The sequence below is a fragment of the Somniosus microcephalus genome, chromosome 14 (genome assembly GCF_052327205.1).
Source record: "Somniosus microcephalus isolate GS21.2 chromosome 14, FLI_Smic_1.0, whole genome shotgun sequence".
NCBI classification, from domain to species: domain Eukaryota; kingdom Metazoa; phylum Chordata; class Chondrichthyes; order Squaliformes; family Somniosidae; genus Somniosus; species Somniosus microcephalus.
In genome coordinates this window covers 92,366,016-92,392,111 of record NC_141000.1, presented here as the reverse complement: position 1 = coordinate 92,392,111, position 26,096 = coordinate 92,366,016, and the positions used below count along the sequence as shown (strand labels likewise).

The 26,096-nt window shown below is 42.4% G+C and overlaps 1 protein-coding gene and 1 long non-coding RNA gene across 3 annotated transcripts in view; one reads left to right on the top strand and one right to left on the bottom strand.

Moving 5' to 3' along the window:
* The first annotated feature begins 1,997 nt into the window (after positions 1–1,997).
* nfkbiz (nuclear factor of kappa light polypeptide gene enhancer in B-cells inhibitor, zeta) lies at positions 1,998–10,329 on the top strand. Its single transcript, XM_086006925.1, has 12 exons — positions 1,998–2,475; positions 3,094–3,215; positions 3,482–3,515; positions 3,613–3,716; positions 4,049–4,761; positions 5,557–5,662; positions 6,142–6,288; positions 7,006–7,069; positions 7,401–7,576; positions 7,748–7,858; positions 8,197–8,364; positions 8,570–10,329. Exons 1-12 carry the CDS (start codon positions 2,265–2,267, stop codon positions 8,621–8,623), a joined length of 2,010 nt encoding a protein of 669 aa, XP_085863051.1. The 5' UTR covers positions 1,998–2,264; the 3' UTR covers positions 8,624–10,329.
* Positions 7,233–26,096, bottom strand: part of LOC147107698 (uncharacterized) — a 44,830-nt gene continuing 25,966 nt past the window's right edge. The window contains exons 5-6 of one of the 2 annotated variants that reach the window (XR_015080850.1): positions 13,622–13,732; positions 7,233–8,334 (exon numbers count right to left, since the gene is read on the bottom strand). This is a non-coding gene — a long non-coding RNA (uncharacterized LOC147107698). The remainder of the gene's footprint in view (positions 8,335–13,621; positions 13,733–26,096) is intronic. The other variant, XR_015080851.1, reaches the window with a different exon arrangement.

Below are 26,096 nucleotides of genomic sequence, written 5' to 3'. Positions count from 1 at the left end.
GTGGGGTTACATTTGTCACCCTCCAATCTGCAGGAACTGTTCCACAATCTATAGAATTTTGGAAGATGATAACCAATGCATCCACTATTTCCATGGCTACCTCTTTTAGTTCTCTAGGATGCAGATTATCAGGCCCTGGGGATTTATCGGCTTTCAGTCCAATTAATTTCTCCAACACTTTTTTTACTAATACAAATTTCCTTTAATTCCTCCTTCTCACTAGACCCTTGGTTCCCTAGCATTTCTGGGAAGTTATTTGTGTCCTCTTCCGTGAAGACAGAACTAAAATATTTGTTTAATTGCTCTGTCATTTCCTTGTTCCCCATTATAAATTCTCCCATTTCTGACTGTAAGGGACCTACATTTGTCTTCACTAATCTTTTTCTTTTTACATAATAGCATAATCTACAAATAGCGTAATTTCCTCTCTTTTTTGTATGTAAAATGGGACCTACAACGTAGATTCGTCATTACAGTGGCGCAAGTCTCCAGGAAATTCTGGACAATTTTATGTAACATCAGGAATTTGTTTTAAATAAACAACAACTTGCATTTATACAGTGCCTTTAATGTAGGAAAAAGTCCCAAGGCACTTCACTGGAGAAGAGAGATTTGGCGATCCGGAAAGGTGTAGGGTGGGAATTCCAAAGTTTAGGGCCTAGACAGTTGAAGGCACGGTTGCCAATGGTGGGTCAAAGAATCCAGAGTTGTAGGAATGCAGACTTCTTGGAAGGTTGTTAAGGCTGGAAGAGGTTATAGTGATAGATGGACGAGGCCATGGAGAGATTTGAACCCGAGGACGAGAATTTTAAAATTGAGGTGCTGGTGGTCAAATATAGGTCAGCGAGCACAAGGGTGATAGGTGAGAGGGATTTGTTGCGGGTTAGAACGTGGGCTGCAGAGTTTTGGATGAGCTTAAGTTTATGGAGGGTGGAAGATGGGAGGCCAGCCAGGGGAGCATTGGAATAGTCAAGTCTGGAGGTAACCCAAGCATGGATGAGGGTTTCAGCAGCAGATGGGCGGAGACAGGGGCAGAGACGGGCGATGTGGCATAGTGGTTAGCACTATTGCCTCACAGCGCCAGGGACCCGGGTTCAAATCCGGCCTCGGGTGACTGTCTGTGTGGAGTTTGCACATTCTCCCCGTGTTTGCGTGGGTTTCCTCCGGGTGCTCTGGTTTCCTCCCACAGTCCAAAGATGTGCGGGTTAGGTTGATTGGCCATGATAAAAATTGGCCCTTAGTGTTAGGGGGGATTAAATACGTGGGGTTACGGGGATAGGGCTTGGGTGGGATGGCTGTCGGTGTAGGGACCGGGTGCTAGGGTTTGGATGATCAGCCATGATCTCATTGAATGGCGGAGCAGGCTCGAAGGGCCGAATGGCCTACTCCTGCTCCTATCTTCTGTTTCTATGTTACGGAGGTGAAATAGGCGGCCTTTGTGATGGAGAGGATGTAGGGTCAGAAGCTCAGGGTTAATTAGGACACCAAAGTTGCAAACAGTCTGGTTCAGCCTGAGACAGTGACCAGGGAAGGTGTTGGAATCTGTGGAGAGGGAACGGAGTTTGTGAAATGAAAGAAGCCATTGTTAGAATAACTTGCAACATGAAAAATTTGGATTCTTTAGGTTTACTCAATGATTAGGTGAAGATGAGAAGAAAAAAGGTACATGCTGGAAATCAGAAATAAGAACATACTGTAAAATGCTGCAAATACACAGGAAGTCAGCATCCAGAAAGAAATGTTTGGGGTGTGTAATCTATGAGATTAGGGGTGTTTTGTAATTCCTAATTTGGAGTTTAAACTTTTAAAAAAGCATATTGTTTAAATTAACGATCGAGGTAGAACGAAATACACATTTTTGTTCTGCCTAAATGTACATTTCAACCTTTCATTAGGGCCTAGAATAATACAAAAAGTTGAACAGCTCCTCCCTCTTCATCATTTCCAGTAATCTGGGGTTTTTTTTGTACTGTTACCGGAATCCCAGCCCCTTTTTGTTTTGACCCGCCCCGATGGATGGGGACGAATAGGACGCGGCAGTGACATAAAAAATCACCCTGCCGCCCGGAAGGGATTCTCTAAAGAAAAAGGTTGGGCCAAACTCGGTGCCTCAGCAGTTGGCTGACGTGTCTCCCGTGAGCAGAGCGGCGCGCAGCTTTCACATTAACCATCTGACCTGGTCCCAACCTTCTCCCCCTCACCCACCCACCCACCTACCCACCTGCCTGTTGGCTTACCGCACGCAGCCGGCCTTTTTCTGAAAGATGATTCTGGACAGAGGGAGTGAGAACATCAGCGATGGCGGCGACCAGGAGAGCTGTCTGATGGCGAGCCCCATCAACCTGGGCTACTTTTACCAGAGCTCGCCCGCGGCCAGCGAGCCGTGCTCTCCGCCCGCCCCCGGCTCGCCGCAGTCGGACTCGGACTCGCTGTGCGGAGCCTCCGACGCGGACTGCGGGAGCGCACTGTACACAGGTACACACACACCCCGCCACCTTCCTCTTCTGCTTTGCCTTACTCTTTATTTTAAAAAAATCTTTATTTCCGCCTTTCCCGTGTCCACTTTTTTTTAAATAACAACCTAACTTTTTCTTAAACTTCCACTTTTTCCCCCCTTCTATTATAAACTTTTCCCCTTGTTTAATGAGTGTGTTTTTCCCCTCTTCTGGTTATTTCGATGCAGCGTTAGCGGGATTTTTCTTTATCTTCAGTTTTAATCAGTATATGCCGTCGTGATACGTTTTTTCGAAGGGGGCGTACTTGTTCCTCTGACTGCATGTTTCTCATGATAGTAAGATTTAAAAACCGAGACGAACCAAACCCTATCGTAGTATATATTTTTTAACCCAGGGCCGTTCAAAATCAGAGTCCGAAATTGGGAGTCTTGAGGACAGTGAGTTTTAAGTGTAAAATGATCATTCCGTGTGTTTTCCCTGTTGGCCAGTAGTTTCGGGTGGGCGCAACTTGCGCTTTCGTTCCCTCACCTGTTTCTAAAGATTGGGTGAGTAATCTGCGGCGGGTGGATTTTCCGCTGCTTTTCTTCCGCGTGTTGGCGCTATGTTGCAGTTATTCACTTCTCTTCCTTCCCAACAGCCTACTCTGGCGCAAGGTCTCCGAAGCGACCCTTCCAAGGAGTTCGAGTGAAGAATCCCGTCAAGGAGCTTCTTAACCATTTCAGGAACACCCGCGTAGACACCAACCTGGAAAATTACCTGGTAACTGACTCCATCCGATTTTGTTCAGTTTTTTAAAAAAATGCAGTAGATGGAAAAAAAAATTTAAACTGCTTATCTTGATATCCTGTTTAAAACTTAAAAGGGTTTGTGTTATGGTCAAATTTACTTTTAACTTTTTAAAAATCTAATCTACAGTAATCTTTGACTAAACTCGTCAAACAGATTATTTAGACCAAATGCAGAAGCATTGTGGAAATTAATCTATATTGTGTGTAAAACAGAACTTTTCTTCTCCTTCAATTTAGCCCCAGTCAAATTCATCAGAAGAACCGTTTTCTCGTAAGTAAATTCCATGCCGATTTGTAATGATATTTATTGGGCCAAAATGCTCCATTATCCACTGTACAGTATTAATAATCTGTTTTGATCTTGGCAGAAATAAGAAATCTCCTGGGTGGGGGAAAAAGATCAGCTTTGGAGAACCTGACTGATGCACCACCTTATAAACAATCACCGGCACTTGCATCGTCTTATCTGCTGGTAAACATATCCAATATTCTTTCTTTTCAAAATGTAGTTTTAATTTAATTAGCTCTGGATTGTTTCTGTGCTGTTGTAGACTTTAGGTTGCAGATGACACTAATTGATTGGATGCCCTCCGGAATCTGATGGGGACTAACAGTGGCATTGTCATTTTATCGAAAGACAATGAAAACAATAGTGAAACCTATTTTAGAGGAATTTCAGACTTGTCACTTTCTGCTAGATCAGTAGTCAGACCTGGTGTGACCGTCAACTGTGCCAACAGAAAACCATTTAAATATCTTTGTTATTTGACTGATGTCCATATCTCTCTTTTCCAATTTCAATAGACTCCACCCCAGACTCCAAACTCTGTCGAGAATTCAGATGGAGCCCATAAAATTGAACCAAGGAATGATGTAAATCCAGATGTTCTTCAGGACATAATAAAAATGTTGCAGAATGACACCCATCAGATCTCTCTGAATACAGTCCAGGTCAGCTGGGCCAGTGTTGCCAAGAATGACCAAGTTTTTCAGGGAGAAAGAAAATTGCACAACAACAGTTGTATGCAGGACCAACAGCACAGCCAGCTGTCCCCTGGACAGCCCCAGAACTGTCAGCAATTCCAAGTCCATAGTCCACCACAAGTCACTGGGCAACATAAGGGGTTTCAGCCGTTTCAAGATGTAGACCATTCGCCAACTGTCCAGCAGGTTCTGCCCAATGGACAGCTCCAAGATTTTCAGCAGGTGTCTGGTAATTTTCCGCAGTTTACATTTGACTTTCCAGTGCACCCAACTCCTCCTCTGTCTGAAGGGTTCCCGATTCCTCAAGTTGGTATCCAACCTATGAGCATTCAACCATCATCTGAATTTTATATGCCAGGTTGCAGCTCTCTGCAATCCAACACTCAGGAAGAGATATCCCAGCCTGCCTCTATGTACTATTCATCACAATCTCAAGGAAAGTCTTTCTTTCAATGGCAACTTGAACAAGAGGAGAAGAAGTTGTCCCACCTTACTCAAGAGCAACTCCTTTCTAAAGACTCTGATGGTGACACGTAAGTATTACTAAATCTTTGTTTTCATTCAAGACTGGATATACCAAAACATAGTTTATGTCCTTTTCCCACCCTGAAGGCTTGTTGCACCATCATGTTCCATAGCTGGAGGTCTGTTCCTGAGCCCCTTCTAATGCTGATTTCTAGCTGGCCCCTAGAAGGTGTGCGAGAATAGTTCTGGATGACTGACCCTACAACTTTCCCATCTCTCCCAGGAAGTAATGTTTAGTCTTTGCAAAAAGCCTCCCAGCAGCATCACTGTTGGGATTGGGATATTGCCTATGGAAATTGTAGATATGAAACTGCAGCCTTTACTTTGTGGTGCACTGTGTTGGAGTTCCAATGCACAGAGCCATCCTAATACTGTCTCTAGTGTACACTGAAAATTCCCTCTTCAATGTTAAATAGTGCATTGATACCGATCCCTATTTATATCCAGAGTTTTCACCAGTTTAAGGTTCCAATCTGGTTGTGTTCTGAGAAATACTACCAGCAATTGTTCACCCCAATAGTAATTTATTGAGAATAGGTGTCCTGGTTGGTGCTACTTTATTGAGCATCTTCTAGAGGATATGCACACTATTTTACAATTGGGTTACCAAGTTTCTGCCTCAAGTAGCAGCCCTACAGTAGAAATGTAGATTAGGCTAAAATGCTCCAGAACATATGGCTTCATTTTTGAAAATCAAGGATTGAGTATAGTGGCTGGGATTTTTTCAGCAAAGGGACTAAATGATTATAGTGTAAACATCTTTATTTTGTAACCTTAAAGTATGTTACATTTATATTTTCTAGTCTACTACACATTGCTGTTGCACAGGGCAGACGGGCTCTTGCATACATCCTTGGGAAGAAAATGGCTGCTGTTAACATGGTGGATGTTAAAGAACGCAATGGCCAGGTGAGGATTGACACATCAAGCATTTACTTGACATTGTCAGGAATTTGAGTTTTTTTTGGCAACTATGATGTAAGCAGAAGGTCCTTGACAATTTTTAGATTTTAAATCTTGTTTTTCCTCTGTGCATGGATGGTATTGTGAGTTGAAACCGTATGATTTTAGATCAAATTGTTAATGTTAACACTTTTGAACTAAGGGGCAGATCTTTCATTAAAGCCTTATTTGCATTGCAGGCAATGATCACTTAACGTGCACTGTCTTGCTAATGTTTAACTTAAATTGACTTGTTTTTCAGTAACTGTCTAATTTGCATTTACAAAATGGCTGATAAGTTGTTTACTTATTATGCTGGTTGCTTATCAAAAAAGCCCTGTTATCAGTTAGCCATTTGCCTTTCTTTATTTTTGTCATCAATTTCCTGGTACAGGTTGATCATTTGTCAAACATTACTGTAACTTTTTTTTCTTTCTTTTGTATAGAGTGCTTTGCAGGTAGCTGTTGCTGCCAACCAGCACCTGATTGTTCAGGATCTAGTCTGCCTTGGAGCACAGGTGAACACTTCGGATCGCTGGGGCAGAACACCGCTGCACGTGATTGCAGAAAAAGGCCATGTTCAAGTGCTTGTGGTAGGTATTTTTGCTTGTTGAGAAACTTTTTTTTTGGTTCTTGGCATTCTATAGCAGTCTCAATCTCAGGTGGTCATTGTGACCTGTTTCACAAATGACCAATTTCACCATAATTTCCCAAACACCAAACAAAGTAACATCCATGGACAGATGTGCACCTTTTGTAGATATCACATTGCAAATATCAAATACAGTTTTAAGATGTGTACCATTATAGCCTAAAGGCTGCCCTAGTCTGAAAGATTCTTGCATGATTTTGGGATCCCTATTGGAACTTATAGGATGAAGTAGTCTAGAAGACAATTTTAAATGAATTTACTTGCATCTTCACGTCACCATTCACTATGGAAAGCCAGCATGGCCCTCAAGTCCACTTACTAAACTTTACTTGGGGCAGTAAAGCAGCATTTTTTTAATGTACCTTCCTTAAACCCACCTCTCTGATCAAGCTTTTTGCCACACCTCCTATCTTTCCTTTGGCCCAGTGTCTCATTTTCTTAAAAATTACATCTCCTGAAGCATTTTCTACATTTAAGGTGTCGTATAAATGCAAGTCATGTCATAGTTTTTTAAATCCTTTTTATAAATCTATTCACTAAACCAATGACATTTCATTTCAGTTGCAATATTAAAATAAATTAACTAGTTTACCTAATCTGCCATTTTTATTTTAATTGCCTGTCATTTATTTACATATCCTTTTATGTTTCTGTGCAGGCCATTGAAAAGGGGATGGCACTAAATTGTCAGCATCTCAATCTTGAAGTTACAAACTTTGATGGTAAGAGCAATGTTATCTCTTAGTAATGACAAAGGATATTCTGATAATACCATGTCCAAATTACTTATGAAAGGAAGTGATTATGGACAAAAGTGCACCTTTTAGTAGATACCACTTTTTTACATTTGGATTATGCCTATAATAATTTTGAACAAACCAGTCAGGAATTTCTCAAACTTTATTCAGTAAAAGAAAAGGCAGTGCAAAATGGGGGTCTTGTAAATTTATGTGCATCAAAAAATTTTCATTACATTTTAATGTAAACTTGTTTACATTCACTGCTAGCTGTAAATAACTATTCATAATGTTGAACTTTTCCTTCCATGTTTAGGCATGACTGCTCTACATTGTGCTGTTCTGGCCCAGAACCGTGTGCTGCATGAACTACAGAATAAAATTCATCAGCAGTCTCTATCTGTCGAGATGCAGGAACTGGCCGTGAAAAACAAGAGTTTGTTGGATACAGTTAAAACCTTTTTGCAGATGGGAGCGTGTATTGAAACTCGGGTGAGTTCAGATCTGGTGCAGGTAGTGATCAAGCCATATGGGAGAGCAAACACCATTAAAATGGTTTTGGGTGTTTTAATTTAATTGCAAATACTGCATTATTGTTTTTCACTGAAAACAAATCTGAGTTGACCGTTGGCATGCGCTAATTGATATTTCAATTTTCCCTAGGACCGGAAGAGTGGTCGTACACCTCTGCACTTGGCTGCTGAAGAAGCAAATGTTGAACTTCTGCGATACTTTCTTGAGCAACCAAACAGTCTCAGTGTTGTAAATGCTAAGGTAAGATGTAACCCAGACAATCGTCAACCATTCATTTGATGAAAGGGATTTGTTGCAATGAGCAAAGTATTTGACACCTTTTTAAGGGTCATTTAAAATTGGCTTTGCCAAGATTCTTGGTAATCCTGCAAGCCTTGTAACTTCTGAGTGTTGTTATTATCTTGATGTGAAAATACAAATAAAATTCACAAATCAACCAAATAAGCTTTTGAAGGAAAGAGTGTGCAGGTGTGTGACCCTGCCTAGGTTATAGTTATGGTGGCTGATCGGGAGAATGTTCGAGGAAATTCCGTGTTGATATTTTTGTTGTTGATCAAGAGCTGTTGTTCATCTTGCAGGCGTACAATGGTAACACTGCTCTTCACATCGCAGCTGGCATGCAAGACCGGGTAAGTCAGGTCGATGCTGTCCGGCTTCTGATGAGAAAGGGAGCTGATCCTAGTGCCAGAAACCTGGAGAATGAACAACCTGTGCATCTGGTGCCAGATGGTGAAAGAGGAGAAGAGGTGAGTGAGACAAACTAGTCAATCCATTTATCAAAAAAGTATCCAGAGTTTTGACAATGGATGCAACCTAGAAATTATTTTATAGAAGAGATATCAATGGAAAAGAATAAAAGCAGCTTCCTTTATAAAATAAGATTGAATGAAGCAAAAATAATATTTAAACCCATTTCTTTAATAATCACTGACTATCACTTCTTATTTGCAGGTCAAACGCATTTTGAAGGGGAGAGCTGTCCAGTCAAGAGTGCCTCTCTTCTGACTTCCTGTTTTGGGAAATTTGCCTGTCACCCTCACTGTCAGTTAGGCAGTCCTATTAGATTTGTATAGAGATATTTGCTAGTTACTGGCAAATGTGTGTTGTTTCTTTGAAAGAAACTTTCATTGTTGACTACTGTGTAGTATAGTAAAAATAATGGTAGTATTAACCTGTCTTGTTTTAAACTGTGCACATTATCCATTTTGTGAAGTAAAAACGTAAGGGCTTCAGCTGACTTAAGATGCATTCTTTTTAAAATGTATTTCAAAGGATCGGTGCAACAAAGTGTAGCTATGATCAGGCGCATATATCTACTTGTATATCTAAATATCATAGACACTTTTTTTTCCTGAACTATGTGCATGCCATTTAGGCATAACGTTCAAATCTACTTGAAAACTGTTCTGTATAATTTTAACTTTCGGCTTTGCTGCTGTAGGAAGGCTGTGAAAGCTCAGATGTTCAAATGCAATAGGTTAGAATGATCTCATTCCAATTCCTTTTTGCAAATGAAAATCCGAAAGGATTTATTACACAAACCTGTATGTTCTATAGGTTTGTGAATCTTTGGGATGTTTTGGAAGGAAATGTCCAGATGAAACAATAGATAGGATTTGAAATACAATGCATAAGATTTGAAATGAGTTACTTTCAGTTTTTCAACACTGACACATAGATATTTTCTTTAATCCACATGAAGCGCTTTCTCCAGTCTACTCACAAACAGGCACATATGTTTTTAACTATTAAAGCAGTGAAAGCACATTACTGCTGTAAATGATTGTGGAATTCTTCTACTTGCCAAGTGAATATACTTTGATTTAGTGATGTATGCATTCCTTTAACACGAGGGCGTTGCTTATTCTCGTACCAGATTTATTCACCAGAGTATTTGTATTGGGCATCCTGAGATTGGTGGATGTACCAATTGAAGTAGAAAGGGTCAATTAAACAGTAAAACAGTAAATAGAAAGGTGAGTGGGGGTTGCATAAGGTGCATTTGTGGAGGGGGGGGGGGGAAGTAAACAAAGTGATAATGCCAAGAGCAGGTACCTGATGGGAACAGGTTAGATGGAAATAGGATGTAAGGAAAAGGTTGGAGAAAGTCAACTTGCAGATTAGGGAATTTTGGTTGAAGGGAAAATAATTTTACAAGAAGCTGGATTTATAATGCATGCTGCATTCATGTTTTGAAACCGTGATAGGAAATGGAATAGATTGAATGAAAATACAAATTGGTAGAAGTGCTAATGCCTGATTTGTAAGTTAACTGGAGGTGTAAATATTATGTTATTGGGTATCTGTTTATTTCTACAGGTATATAATTGTAGTTCTCACCAGCAAGGAAGATTTTATGTTCTCAAATATTTTTGTGTATTTTATGCTGGATTTAAGAAAAAAATCCTTCGTGCTTCACTATAATTGTCAAAAGTGATCATTCTATGCATATAATTGTTTTCAATATTTGATTTTAAGAGTATAACAGTTAATTTTTTTAAATCTAGATTTATGTTCATACTGAAATTTAGTTGCACTTACTACATATTTAGTAACTTTTTAATCAAGTTAAATGTAAAAGTATATGAACTATACAGCGTTAAAGTGCTAATAAATCAACTATTTTAAAGGTAGTTTTTTCAATCGTATTTAATAAAGTATGTCTTGTAGACAGATTTTCACTGTTATTTGAGGATAACATTACATTAAATATTTGATGCATTAACTGTCTGGTGTTCAGTATGTATCTTTAGAGTTTCAATATTCTCTGGTCTAACAGTGGTTCCCACACTAGTAAGATGGGGAGAGGGATCTACAAGAAATGAAACTAGCCTAAATATAAACAAAACAGGAAAGGCGAGAGTCAGAGTCATAACAGCACAGGAGGAGGCCATTCGGCCCATTGAGTCTGCCGGCTTTCGAGAGCAATCCATTCAGTCCCATTCCCCTGCTCTATCCCCGTAGCCCTGCAAGTTTATTTCCCTCAGTGCCTATCCAGTGTCCCCTTGAAAACATTGAGTGTGTCCACTTCCACCACTTCCGTCGGCAGTGAGTTCCAGGTCCTCACCACTCGCTGTGTTTATATAAAAAAAAAAAAAAGTTTTTTCCTCACACATTTCTCTTTTCCCCCCCCCCCCCCCTCCCCCCTTATCTCTTGCCCAAAACCTTAAACCTGTGTCCCCTAGTCCTTGTACCATCAACTAGTGGGAACAGCCTTTCCCTGTCTAGCCTATCCAAACCCATCATAATCTTGCACACATCTATCAAATCATCCCTCAAACTCCTTTGCTCTAATGAAAACCAGCTTCTCCGACCTATCCTTGTAGCTAAGATCCCCCATCCCCGGAACCATTCTGGTAAATCTCCTCTGCACCCCCTCAAGTGCCTTCACATCCTTCCTAAAGTGTGACCAGAACTGGACGCAATACTCCAGTTGTGGCTGAACCAGCACTTTATAAAAGTTCAGCATAACTTCTCTACCTTTTATACTCTACCTTTTATTTATGAAACCCAAGATCCCATATGCTTTGCTAACCACTCTCAATATGTCCCACCACCTTCAGGGACCTACGCACATTAACTCCTAGGTCTCTTTGTCTCTACACACTCTTTAAAACGGTGCCATTAAGTGTATATTGCCTCTCCCCTGTTTCTCTGCCAAAATGCATCACCTCACACTTCTCTGTATTAAATTCCATCTGCCACTTGTCTGCCCATTCTGCTAGCCTTTCTATGTCCTGTTGCAGTCGATTGTTGTCATCATCACTGTTTGCCACACCCCCAAGTTTGGTGTCATTGGCAAATTTAGAAATTCTGCACTGTATTCAATATCCAGGTCATATATATATAAAAAAGCATTGGTCCCAGCACTGACCCTTGGAGCACACCACTGTCTACCATCCTCTAGTCTGAAAAACAGCCATTTTCCACAACTTGTTGTTTTCTGCCCTTAAGCCCAAGCTGCCACTGACCCACCTGTTCCATGTGCCTCACTTTAACCAGCCTACTATATGGTACTTTATCAAACCCCTTCTGAAAATCCATGTAGACAACATTCATTGCATTCCCTTCATCAATCCTCCCGGTTACTTCATCAAAAAATTCAATTAGTCAAACACGGTCTGCCTTTTACAAATCCGTGTTGGCTCTCCAAGTGCCTGTTAAATTTTTCCTTGATTATTGTTTCTAAACTTTACCCACCACTGATAAGCTAACCAGCCTGTAGTTACTAGAATTGTCCTTATACCCTTGAACAATGGTGCCATATTTGCCACTTTCCAATCCTTGGGCACCTCCCCCGCCTCTAGGGAAGATTGGAAAATTATGGCAAGCTCTTCCGCTATCTCCTCCCCAATTCCCTTAGCAACCTGGGATGCAAGCCATCTGGACCAGGCGACTTATCCACTCTAAGCATACTCATCCTTTCTAGTACATCCTGTCTATCAATTTTCACCCCTTCCATTGCTTCTACCTTTTCCACCTCTACTGATAATTTGGCAGCATCCACCTCCTTAAACACCGATGCAAAATACTCTTGAGTATTCCAGCCTTGCCCTGCGCCTCTAAGCATATATCACCACCTTTGTCACTAATAGGCCCCACCCCGCCTCTTACTACCCGCTTACTGTTTACATGCCAGTAGAATATTTTGGGTTCCCTTTTATGTTAACTGCCATTCTACTCTTCTAGTCTCTCTTTGCCAATCTTAGGAAAGAATAAAGTAAGGGAGGACATTGATGGTCAGGGAATAAATAGTTATAGAAAAGGAGTGTAAAAATTGGTTAAAAATAAAGTGAAAGGAACTGCTATTAAAAATGAGAAACTGTCCACCGCAATACACACGGGGAGAAATTCAGTTGGCTGCGCCACCCGTTAGCGCCTTAAGAGGGCGATAAGTGGGCCGCAAGCCATTGCCCACGCCTCCCGCTAAATTCCGCGGGACGCTAGTGGCGCTAGCCGTTAGCGCTGCGCCGCTACCGATGACGTCATCGGTGTGCGCAGCACCCCGCTGATGCCCTGGCCGCGATATTTGGAAGCGCCCCCTGATTTACCGCCGGACACTCTGTGCGACCGGTTCAGGGGGGCCTACCTGCAGCGGGAGAGGTGGGGGGCGGCCATTTTTTTTGTTGGCTGCCTGCCTGTGCTCCCGTCCCCGGCACCACCGCCCCCCTCCGCGGAGCGCCGGCTGCATTCCAAGAGCCCGGCACTTTTCTTCGGTGCCGGGCTGTTTTGCCAGCACTTGCGATCCTCGGGGGCCCAGCTGGGCCCCAGATCGCGCTGCACAAGGCCCCTCCCCTTTAAGAAGGGGAGGAAGGCCTGCAATACCGCAGCGCGACGTGCCGCAGCGTGCGGCGTTGCGCCACGATATTCAGTCGCTGCACCCCAAGAGGGATGCGGGGCGCCTCCAGTAGCGCCGTGCTTCCCTTTGGGGTGCTACCACTGAATTTCCGGCGGGCGGCCGCGAATGCTTCTGGGGCGCTACTTTTAGTGCCCTGGCGAGCCTGGCGCCCCAAACGGGGCTATAGTCAATTTCTCCCCCACAGTGTCCGTAACAAAACAGAGGAGCTGGAGGTAATCATAGGTTGCCAGGAACCAGACATAGTAAGGATTACTGAGACATGGGGCGTGATCTTACTAGCCCTGGGGAGGTGGGACTGCTGGGAAAATGGCAGAATTTGGGGGGCGGGTGCCCAACCTGCCTCCGTGCCATCTTGCCAGGAGGCAGGTAGCCGTCCCGCGCCAGGTCCCGTCTCCTTGGAGGCGGGAAGGGATTACAGCCACTTAACTGCCTGTTAACAGGCAGAAAATAGGATTATCACCATTTTGCCCACACAAGTGCGGGCTTCCTGAAAGCTCTGAACCCCGCCAGGCTCACCGAGGCGAGTAGTGGGTCTGCGGGGGTCGGAGGGGTGCAAAAGTGTGCTGTGAAGGTAAGTGATGAGTGCAAGTGTGGAGAGGTGAGTATCTGAGGTAAGTGTAAAGTGTTAGAAAAAGTGTACTTACCTTTGTTTCTTCCTGCAGGCTTCAGTCGGTGGGTATGCGGAGACTCTCGCACCTCCACGGTAGAGATGATAGATGGCCGTTGCATTCTCCAATGTAACAACAATCTCATTTCTGCAAAAGAAAGAGGTTGGATGAGGTCTTGACCTCATCAAACTACAGCAAATGTCACAACTGTCAAACGATGACAATTCATCTGTCAAAAATTTTTGACAAATGAAACGTCATACGTTGACATTCTCTGCAACCGGCTTTCCCTTAATTGGCCTGCTAAGCCCGCTGGGCGAACTTAAGGTCAATCAAGGGAAAATAGTGTGGGTTGGCCAGAAGTTGATGGAGGTGGGACTAAAACCCGACAAGTGGGAGTCCCGCCTCCAAAAGCTCCCCATTGGCAAAATCACCCCCATTGCTACAGAAAATTAGGATTGGGAATTTAAACATTGCAGGGTATAACATATTTAGAAAAGATAGAGAGGGGGAATAAAGGGGAGATGGAGCAGCTGTACTTATTAGGGATAACATAATGGCAGTCGAAAAAAGTGATGCAGCTATCAGCAAAACAGAAATAGCATCCATGTGGATAGAGATATTAAGATAATAAAGGATCAAGCACACTGATAGGTGTAGTCTACAGACCACCCAATAGTGGAAGGGTGGTGGAGGAAGAAATACGCAAACAAATTAGGGAAATGAGTAAAAAACAATAATAATCATGGGGGATTTCAACTACCCAGTTATTAATTGGACAGAAGAGGTAAGTAAAGGGGATAAAGGAATGGAGTTCCTACAATGTGTACAGGACTCCTAACCCAATATGTAAAAAGCCCAACAAGGGAGGATTTGCTATTGGATCTAGTAATGGGGAAAGAACCAGAGCAGATAATAGAAGTAAAAGTAGGGGAACATCTAGGCAATAGTGACCAGGGTATTGGATTGGAGAAAAGCTGATTTTGAGGGGCTGAGAATAGAACTTGGGAAAACAAAATGGACAACAATATTAGCAAACAATGACTTAGAACAGCAATGGGAAACATTTAAAACGGTATTCAACAGCGTTCAGGAAAATATATTCTGCTAAAAAAAAACAAATTAAACACTTAATGAGACATCATGGATGAATAAAGTCCATGAGGGTAAGACATCATGTTGAATAAAGTCATGAGGGTAAGGAAAGAGGCATACATTAAGTACATGGACATCAGAGGAGAGTATGGCAAAAAATTAGGAAGGCAAAGAGGAACTATGAAATTAAATTATCAAGGAACATAAAACAAAATAGTAAAATATTTTACTGGCAAATAAATAAAAAAAGGAAGGTTGTGATGGGAATAGGGCCACTAAGGGATGGACAGGATAATACCACAGGCAGGGAAAGAGAGATGGCAGAAATATTAAATAATTACTTTGCTTCCGTATTTACTAGGGAGATGGAACAGGTGGACATGACATTGGATGATGAGATTAGTAATGAAATAACTATTTAAAATAAGTGCTATATTAAATAAACTAATCAAACTCAAAGAGGAGAAAAACCCTGGTCCGAATGAATTACATCTGTGCATTTTAAAATAATCTAGGGAAGAGATAGCAGGCATTACTACACATTTAATAATTCGTTAGAAAAAGGTGTAGTGCCAGAGGACTGGCAGAGAGCTAACATAATAATACCTATGTTTAAGAAGAGAGGTAGAACATGTCCATGGAACTATAGACTAGTCAGCTTAACATTGGTGGTAGGAAAAATAATGGAATCCCTACTAAAGGAGAAAATAAAACATCTAGAAACCAAAAATATAATGAATAGTATGGATTTCAAAAGGGAAAGTCTTGCTTGACCGACCTCTTTGAATGTTTTGAAGAGGTAACAGAGAGTAGACAAGGGTAATGCAGTAGATGTAATTTATCTAGATTTTCAAAAGGCCTTCGATAAGGTACCACATAATAGACTAATGAATAAAGTCAGAGAATATGGAGTTGGGACAGGTAGCAAAATGGATAGCTAGCTAGCTGGCTTCAAGACAGAAAGCAGAGAGTAGGGGTAAAGGGTAGCTATTTACAGTAGCAGAAGGTGGGAAGTGGTGTTCCACAAGGATCAGTGCTGGGACCACTGTTGTTCACAATTTACATTAACGACTTAAACTTTGGAATCCAAAACACAATTTCTAAATTTGTGGATGAGACCAAATTTGGGGGGATCGTCAATACTGAGGAGGACTGCAACAAATTACAAAAGGACATTAATAAACTTGCAGAATGGGCATATAATTGGCAAATGAATTTCAACACAGATAAATGTGAGGTATTACATTTTGGTAGGAAGAATAGGGAGGTCACTTATCACTTGGAGGGTGCAAGTCTTGGTGGGGGTGCGAGTCTTGGTGGGGTAGAAGAGCAAGGGGATCTCTGAGTACAAATAAACAATCACTAAAAGTAGCGACACAGGTTAACGAGGCCAAAGAAAAAGCAAATCAAGCTAGGGTTTATTTCTAGAGGGATAGAATTGAAAAGTTGTGATGTTATGCTAAACTTGTATCATCTAACCTTGGTTAGATCACACTTGGAGTACTGCATACAATTCTAGTTGCCATATAAAAAGGATATGGGGTGCTGGAGAGGGTGCAGAGAAGATTTACAAGGAGGATACCAGAAATGCGAGGGTATACATATCAGGAAAAGATGAATAGGCTGAGTCTCTTTTTCTCTTTGAAAAAAGGCTGAGGGGTGACCTAATAGAGGTCTTTAAAATTATGAAAGGTTTTGATAGAGTTGATACAGAAATTATTTCCACTTGTGGGGAAGAGCATAACTAGATATCAATATATGATAGTCACCAAGAAATCTAAGAGGGAATTCAGAATAAACTTCTTTACCCAGAGACTGGTGCGAATGGGGAACTTGCTACCACAGGGAGTAGTTGAGGCAAATAGTATAGATTCATTTAAGGGGAGGCTAGATAAGCATATCAGGGAGAAGGGAATAGAGGGTTATGCTGATAGAGTTAGATGAGGAAAGACAGGAGGAGACTCGAGTGAAGCATAAATGCCGGCATGGACTGGTTGGGCCGAATGGCCTGTTTCTGTGCTGTATATCCTATGTAATAAGTGGACTTTCTGATTTGTGGGCTGAAGCTGTGGGGGGAATTTTAACATGGGTGGGGGGGTTAAATGGGCAAAAATTCCAAGTATGTCGTAAAGTCAACTCCAACCCCCTGACTTCCGGGTTTTACTGAGGTGGGAATTTCAGCGGCAGCAGCGGGGCTATAAAAGTCCCAGAGACCAGGTAAGGCCTCACAGCGTCGGCGGGAATTCAGCGGCAGCAGCGGGGCTATAAAAGTCCTAGAGACCAGGTAAGGCCTCACAGCGTCGGCAGGAATTTCAGCGGCAGCAGCGGGGCTATAAAAGTCCCAGAGACCAGGTAAGGCCTCACAGCGTCGGCGGGAATTTCAGCAGCAGCAGCGGGGTTATAAAAGTCCCAGAGACCAGGCAAGGCCTCACAGCGTCAGCGGGAATCTCGAGCGGCAAAGCGGGGCTATAAAAGGTTTCAGAGACCAGGTAAGGCCTCAGGCTATAAAAGTCCCAGAGACCAAGTAAGGCCTCACAGCGTCGGTGGGAATTCAGCGGCAGCAGCGGGGCTATAAAAGTCCCAGAGACCAGGTAAGGCCTCACAGCGTCAGCGGGAATCTCGAGCGGCAAAGCAGGGCTATAAAAGGCCCCAGAGACCAGGTAAGGCCTCACAGCGTCGGCAGGAAATCAGCGGCAGCAGCGGGGCTATAAAAGTCCCAGAGACCAGGTAAGGCGTACCAGTCTCCGAACTCGGAGGGAAGGAGAGAGGTAAAAAGTAATCCAAGTGTGACGTCACCAGAAAGCGGGTAAGTGATTGGTTGGTAAGTATTTCTCTTTTTTAAGCTTAAATCTCTTTGGTTTATAGTTTCTAAGGTGCGATATTCATCATCTAGAATCGGGGCAGAGGGTATTTAAAAATAATATCAAATTTAATTAATTACATAGAATGGGAGGTCAGGTGATGTGTTGCTGCTGCAATATGTGGGAGCTGGTGAACACCATTGATGCTCACGGCGATCACATTTGCAGTAAGTGTTGGCTGCTCGAGGAATTCCGGCTCCGTGTTGAAGAGCTGGAGTCCGAGCTTCAAACACTGAGACACATCAGGGAGGGGGAGAGTTACACAGAGTCCAGGTATCACGAGGTAGTCACACCAATTAGATTAATTAATTCAGATGTAGTCTGTGGCCAGGGTCAGGATGGTGTGACTAGAAGTGAGGCAGGTATGGGGATCCAGGAGGTAGTGTTGAAGGAGCCGCAGCCCTTGCTCTTGTCCAACAGGTTTGAGGCTCTTACTCCCTGTGAGGATGGGAACAGGGACTGCGGGGAGGATGAGCAACCTGGCCACAGCACCGTGGAGTGGGGGGCCATTCAAGTGGGGGGAGTTAAAAGAAATGTTGTAGTGGTAGGGGATAGTATCGTTAGGGGGATAGATAGAGTTCTTTGCAGCCGAGAGCGAGAGTCCCGAAGGCTGTGTTGCCTGCCCGGTGCCAGGGTTAAGGACATCTCCTCTGGGCTGGAGAGAAACTTGGAGTGGGGGGGGGGGGAGGATCCAGTTGTCGTGGTCCATGTTGGTACCAACGACATAGATAGGACAAGGAAGGAGGTTCTGCTGAGGGAGTTTGAGCAGCTAGGGGCCAAATTAAAAAGCAGAACCACAAGGGTAATAATCTCTGGATTACTACCTGAGCCACATGCAAATTTGGCTAGGGTAAATAAAATTAGAGAGTTAAATGCGTGGCTCAGAGACTGGTGTGGGAGAAATGGGTTTTGCTTCCTGGGACACTGGCATCAGTACTGGGACAGGAGAGAGCTGTTCCATTGGGATGGACTTCACTTGGCCAGTGCTGGGACTAGAATCCTGGCGAATCGAATAACTAGGGCTGTAGAGAGGGCTTTAAATTAATTAGTGGGGGGGAGGTTTTAAGAGAGCGAAAAATAAAAATGACAGTGGAGAAGGCAATAAAGCAAGGTAGCAGTGGGGGAATTAAAAACCAGAGCGTGTCAGGAAGGGACAGAATGTATAATGATAAAGGTAAAGTAGTAAAAGGGGTAAAAGCAGGAATAAATTGTCAGAAAACATATTTGAAAGTTCTTTATCTGAATGCACGCAGCATTCGTAACAAAATTGACGAGTTGACGGTGCAAATAACTACACATGGGTATGATCTGGTGGCCATTACGGAAACATGGCTGCAAGATAATCATGACTGGGAACTAAACATACAAGGGTATTTGACAATTAGGAAGGACAGACAGGAAGGAAAGGGAGGTGGGGTTGCTATGTTAATCAAGGATGGAATCACTGCAATAGAAATGATATTGGGTCAAAGGATCAGGATAGTGAAACAGTTTGGGTGGAGATAAGGAATAATAAGGGGAAAAAGTCACTAGTGGGCGTAGTCTATAGGCCTCCTAACAGTTGCAACTCTGTTGGTCGGAGTATAAATCAGGAAATAGTTGGGGCTTGTAATAAGGGAACAGCTATAATCATGGGGGATTTTAACTTTCATATTGACTGGACTAATCAAATTGGGCATGGCAGCATTGAGGAAGAGTTCATAGAGTGTATTAGGGATGGGTTCCTTGAGCAGTATGTAACTGAACCAACCAGGGGGCAGGCAATCTTAGATCTGGTCCTGTGTAATGAGACAGGATTAATAAAAAATGTCCCAGTAAAGGATCCCCTTGGAATGAGTGACCATAATATGGTTGAATTCCAAATTCAGTTTGAGGGTGAGAGTTGGATCTCAAACCAGCGTACTAAGCTTAAATAAAGGAGACTATGAAGGTATGAGAGTAGAATTGACTAAAGTGGACTGGGAAAACAGATTAAAGTGTAAGACGGTACAAGAGCAGTGGTCTACATTCAAGGAGATATTTCACATCTTTCAAGATAAATATATTCCACTGAGGAAAAAGGGGAGTAAAAGAAAAGACAGCCATCCGTGGCTTAGTAAAGTAATAAAGGATAGTATTCAACTGAAAACAAGGGCATATAAATTAGCCAAATCTAGTGGGAGGATAGAAGATTGGGAAGCATTTAAAAGCCAGCAAACAATAACTAAAAGATTAATTAAGAAAGGGAAGATAGATTATGAAAGTAAACTAGCAAAAAATATAAAAACAGATAGCAAGAGTTTCTACAGCTATATAAAAAGAAAAAGGGTGGCTAAAGTGAGCGTTGGTCCCTTAGAGGATGGGACCGGGAAACTAGTGGTGGGGAACATGGAGATGGCAAAGACGCTGAACAAATATTTTGTATCAGTCTTTACAGTAGAGGACACTAAAAATATCCCAACAGTGGACAAACAGGGGGCAATTGGGGGGGAGGAGCTAAACACGATTAAAATCATGAAAGAGATGGTACTCAGTAAAATAATGGGCCTTGAGGCGGATAAATCCCCCGGACCTGATGGCCTACATCCTAGGGTCTTGAGAGAAGTGGCGGTAGGGATTGTGGATGCATTGGTGATCATTTTCCAGAACTCCCTGGACTTAGGAAAGGTCCCGGCAGATTGGAAAACTGCTAATGTAACACCCTTATTTAAGAAGGGAAGTAGACAAAAAGCTGGAAACTATAGACCAGTTAGTCTAACATCTGTGATTGGCAAAATGTTGGAGTCCATTATTAAGGAAACAGTATCAGAGCATTTGGATAAACATAATTTAATAGGAGAGTCAGCATGGTTTTACGAAGGGGAAGTCATGTTTGACAAATTTGCTCGAATTCTTTGAGGATGTAACATACAGGGTGGATAAAGGGGAACCAGTGGATGTAGTGTACTTGGACTTCCAAAAGGCATTTGACAAGGTTCCACACAAAAGATTACTGATCAAGATAAAAAATCACGGGATTGGGGGTAATATACTGGCATGTGTGGAAGATTGGCTATCTAACAGAAAACAAAGAGTTGGGATAAATGGTTCGTTCTCGGGCTGGCAATCAGTAACTAGTGGTGTCCCACAGGGATCAGTGCTGGGACCCCAACTCTTTACAATCTATATTAACGATTTGGAGGAAGGGACCGAGTGCAACATATCCAAGTTTGCCGACGATACAAAGATGGGAGGGAAAGCAGTGAGTGAGGAGGACATAAAAAACCTGCAAAAGGACATAGACAGGCTAAGTGAGTGGGCTGAGATTTGGCAGATGCAATATAATGTTGGAAAGTGTGAGGTTATGCACTTTGGCAGAAAAAATCAAAGAGCAAGTTATTATCTAAATGGAGAGAAACTGCAAAGTGCTACAGTACAAAGGGATCTGGGGGTCCTGGTACATGAAACACAAAAAGTTAGTATGCAGGTGCAGCAGGTGATCAGGAAGGCCAATGGAATCTTGGCTTTTATTGCAAGGGGGATGGAGTATAAAAACAGGGAAGTCTTGCTGCAGTTATACAGGGTATTGGTGAGGCCACACCTGGAATACTGCGTGCAGTTTTGGTTTCCATATTTAAGAAAAGATATACTTGCTCTCGAGGCGGTTCAGAGAAAGTTCACTCGGTTGATTCCAGAGATGAGGGGGTTGACGTATGAGGAAAGGTTGAATAGGTTGGGACTCTACTCATTGGAGTTGAGAAGAATGAGAGGCGATCTTATCGAAACATATAAGATTGTGAGGGGGCATGATCGGGTGGATGCGGTGAGGATGTTTCCACTGATGGGTGAGACTAGAACTAGGGGGCATAATCTTAGAATAAGGGGCTGCCCTTTCAAAACTGAGATGAGGAGAAACTTCTTCACTCAGAGGGTAGTAAATCTATGGAATTTGCTACCCCAGAGAGCTGTGGAAGCTGCAACATTAAATAAATTTAAATTGGAGATAGACATTGTCCTAGCAGATAAGGGAATTAGGGGTTACGGGGAGAGGGCAGGGAAGCGGACGTGAGTAGATTCAGATCAGCCATGATCCTATTGAATGGCGGAGCAGGCCCGAGAGGCCGTATGGCCTACTCCTGCTCCTATTTCTTATGTTCTTATGGGACAAGGGACGGGTGGCCAACCCACTCCCAGGAGGCGGGTTTGCATTTAAAATATGTTAAATGATGCTGGAAGCCTCGGATTTAACCTGCTTGGCCTCGGGGTAGCCCGGCGGCTGCAGCAAGGCGAGGATTGCCTCGGGGAGCACTCCTTGTGGGTCAGGGGGAGCAGGAGTGCTTCCTCCCAACCCCACCTTTGGGATCGGACCTATCTGGTCCTCCTCCGGAGTGCTCCCCGCTTGACTGGAAGCCAAGCCTGTCAATCAAGCTGACTTTCGGACGGGGGACCTATCGGGACCAATCTCCACAGTGTGCGGGGAAACCAGACTTCCGAATTTCCCGCTCGCTAATGGAGCCACCTGCTCCCAGCATGTTGGGAAGTAATTCCCCCCCACCCCCCGCCCCCCATTGTCCTTTCTCTCTGCTGTGACAGAGGTGCACACCTGAGGAGCTAACAATGGTCCCACTTACAATGCGTTTACCCGATTTAAGAGTCTTGTGTTAACTACCAAATTCTCTTTGAAATGACAGATATCACTACATATATCAGATTTAAAGACTAAAGTAACTGCTATCATTATTTAGGAACAGGAGTATGCCATTAGTCCCTCAAGGTTATACCACCATTCTATTATATCATAGATGATGGGTACCTCAACTCCATTTACCCACCTTTGGCCCATATCCTTTGATACCCTTACCTAACCAAAATCTATCACTCATTGAAAGTTTCAATTGACCCAGCATCCACAGCCGTTTTAGTGGAAGAACGAGTTCAAGATTGCTACTAACCTTTGTGTGAAGAATGCGTCCTGATTTCACTCCTGAATGGTCTGCTTATAATTTTAAGGTTATTCCCCCTTTCCAAGAGGAAAGCTTCTCTGTATCTACCTTATCGGAATACTTTTATCATTGGATAAAATGAATCCTCAATCTTCTCTACTCAAGGGAATACAAGCCACATTCATGCATTTTTGAATTTCTTAAATGGATGGTTTGAAGTGGATTCTGTTTGTTTAATCATCTTGGTTGTACTGGAATGGGATAGCTGTTAACAAACTGACAGAACCATTTGATCTTGTGATTGACTGAGGTCAGCAAAAAATTGACCAAAGAATCTCCTGCTATCTTTAAGACAACAATCTGGAAAAATCTTGTAGTTAGACTAATTAAGAGTCAATAAAATTTTGGACAACACTTAAATAAATGCTTTAACAACAATTGGAGTTTAATCTGAAGCATTTGTACATGTAAGTGTAACCTTTCTATTTTAACATCTTTACTTCTTGTATAACTGTAATAAAATATATATACTTTGGACTGAAGGTCCCTCTAGTCGTTGAGTACCAAGGACTGAATCTAATATAAATTACTTAGTGACTCCATCCAACAGCGCCTCCAAACAAGACCAGGTAGCCACAATTCACTATTGTTCAGCTTACCTTTCTGTCATGGCCACACTCAAAATACTCTGATTCTGATGTGCAGCGCTACTATATCAATTTGTGCAGCTATGCCAATCAGTTCCAATCAATAGTTTCAAAGCAATTTCGATCTCAAGTGTAAACAGAATAAAAGCAATCCAGAACAGGATGGCTGTGCCATTTCCCATTTATGCTGCCCATTTGTTCTGATGCTGCCTGTATAGTACAGCTCACATTACATTTCATCTTGCTTTGTTTCTGGCCATTCAATGTTTTCACTGCAAGGTCTCTACCTACAGTAAATATTCAACTTTCATACACAGAATACATTCAACAGTCACATTTCTGCACTTCCTGTGCTTAAATATGTCATGACATATGTGTATTAATGTCGGTTGTGTCGGGAAGCTGGGAAATATAACTAGTGAGAAATTTAATATTACAAGGAAGCATAGGAACTTAATGCTGCTTAAAAAGATGGATCTCGTTTGCGTCTGGGTATAACAAGGTAAGTTTTACTGCCAGTTTAAAAGTGGCATTGGAAACTGAACAATGATTACATTGTTAGTATTAACATTTTGTAATAATGATTTCATACTGGAATTGTATTGCATGGAAAGTAATGTCAATGGTTACCAAGCAATAATCACAGTGAGCGTTTCAGAATACCACAAGAAACCACAAGAGCAGACTTTGAGTGGTTTGTTACAGTCATCTGACCCCAGAGATAAGACTACTCTTTTACAATTGCTTTGTGGACTCATATTACTATGGAGTTTGTGGGAATGATTTTCTTTGCCACGGTCAGTTTTATGCTCTCCGTTTGGTTAATTCACAGAGAAGAATTAACGATTTTGAGAAATTACTGCAGGTTTGAATGCTGATCAGTTACTCCAAGGTGATTACAGAGGGATAATGCAGTCAGCATACAAGTCCAAATGGGATAGTAGACACAAAAATTATGACTTGAAACATATGCTACTTTTGGTACAATAGTGGAAATATAATAAACTTTGGACAACTTCGGTGTAGCTTGGTAGATTTTGGTTTGGGGTCATTTAGTGGTTAAATGATTAAACCTTTGTGTACTTTTGAAACACTGTTAAAGTAAATTTTAGCAAAGTCATAGGCCGCAAAATTAGGTGCCTTAGCGCTGGCAGTTAAGGCAGATTTGAAGAAAAAAATGGTGGTCGCCTCGCTTCCAGTCATTTCCAGCGCGGTCCGCGTTGTTCACCATCTTGGTGAGGGAGATAGCGCAGGCGGGATGTGCGGGCACCGGCAGTATGCAGAGTAGGCAGATCGTGACTGACACTGACCTGCCATTTTGGGCGTTGCCATCTCCTAAACATGCAAAGCAGAATGTGCGTTCAGCTGCACGAGGGATGCCCCACCTGCGCTACATAAACCAAATTTATTAAATAAACGATAAGTCAATGTGTAAAAATATAACGATACAAATATTTGCAGTAGAACTTCTATCATATTTATCTCCTTGAAGAAAATAACAAAAGGTCACAAATCTAAATACTAATCTGAATCTCTAAAAACAGTAGTTATAGACTCCTCCTTCTTGTCTGTGAGAGCTTACTAAAATTAACCTGCCACTCAATGATGATCTCAATTTGTTTGAGTCTATCACTGTTGTCAGTTCATTCCTCTTTATAGCTCTCAAACTCATGTGTTAAACTGCCTCTCAAGCCTGTTACCCAGAAGCATAGAACAAAAATCTTCTCAACATAGGTAGCAAAATAGGCTTTAGGCTGCACATGCCTTTTTAAACTCGCAGATATCGCGCCTGATTTAAAAGGATAGCTACCAGATCAAAACTACTTCATTATGTCACAGAGGATTCACATGCATGCAGTGCCCACTTTGACAATGCAGTGCTGGGGTTGCCCATACAGGAAGTGTGGGTAAAGACTGTCCTATATGGGACAGGAGAGCACCCTCACAAAAAGGATTCACAGAGCACCCGTGATAGGAAATAGCAGATGGGACCAATGCTGTCTGTGTGAGCAGATCCAGATGAGAGAGAAGATGGCAGACCAAGAGAAAGCTGTCAAGATAAGCTACCGAATAGCTTTCTATGCCATGTAGCTGCCCATGTATGCATGCACAGGGTGTTCATAACATGTAAATCATTTACTACTGCCCCATCTAAAGCATTCAATCAAATATATCCTGTGTAATGCTGCCAAAGGACAAACAGCCCTTTGAATGTATGCCATGCACGCCAGCAGCTTAGAGCATACTGAAACTTTATAGAGCTTCAGAAAGCAAAGCCTTATAGGACAAGCTAGCTGCATGATGCATGTTTATTTATTGTCATATACAGGATGGATTGCAGGGTGGGCAGATGTCTGTTACTGTATATGCTTCCTAAACTTGCAATATCTCAAGATAAGTTCTCTGCATGCAGGACTGGATAGCACATAATCAAATGGAACAGACCCAAACTGGAGGAGGGCCCAGAAATTACAAGCCCTTGACTCCCCTTGAGAAAGCCTGTGATTTTGTTTTTCAAAATCAGAAGTTTTGCAACTGAAACCCTTCAGGTGTCCAAAGTTTGTCTCCATAATGGTAGCCTGCAGCCACTGGCTAGGAGTCAGCCAGAGGCAGTTCTGTTTACATATGGTTGAAGTGTTATTTTCGCACCAAGTTACAAGTGCAGCCAAACTCATTAAAGAGTGGCAGTTATTCTATCATTAATAAGTGCAGATGTAGATCAGAGAGCTCACTGCCAGCTTAAAGAATCCCATATTAATTTTTTAATCAATTTTTATAATTTAATTTTAACGTGGCTTCAACCTTTCTGAAGGGTTGGGGAGTTAACCCAGTTGCAGTGAAGTACAGTGGGAGATTGTGCAAGCACATGTTGACCTTTAAACAATCACATTTGCAGGGTGGGGTGGGGCTGACTGTTACTTTATCTTAAAGAATAATTTACAGAATTCCCTTTAACATGCTGCCTTGTGATGAGGCAAGAGTAGATTGCTTCTGGAGGCTAATAAAA

Coding starts and splice junctions, on each gene's coding strand:
- nfkbiz (XM_086006925.1), top strand. CDS start 2,265: ATGATTCTGGACAGAGGGAGTGAGAACATCAGCGATGGCGGCGACCAG. Junction 7,070..7,400: donor TGAAGTTACAAACTTTGATG/GTAAGAGCAATG, acceptor TTCCATGTTTAG/GCATGACTGCTCTACATTGT. Junction 8,365..8,569: donor ATGGTGAAAGAGGAGAAGAG/GTGAGTGAGACA, acceptor TCTTATTTGCAG/GTCAAACGCATTTTGAAGGG.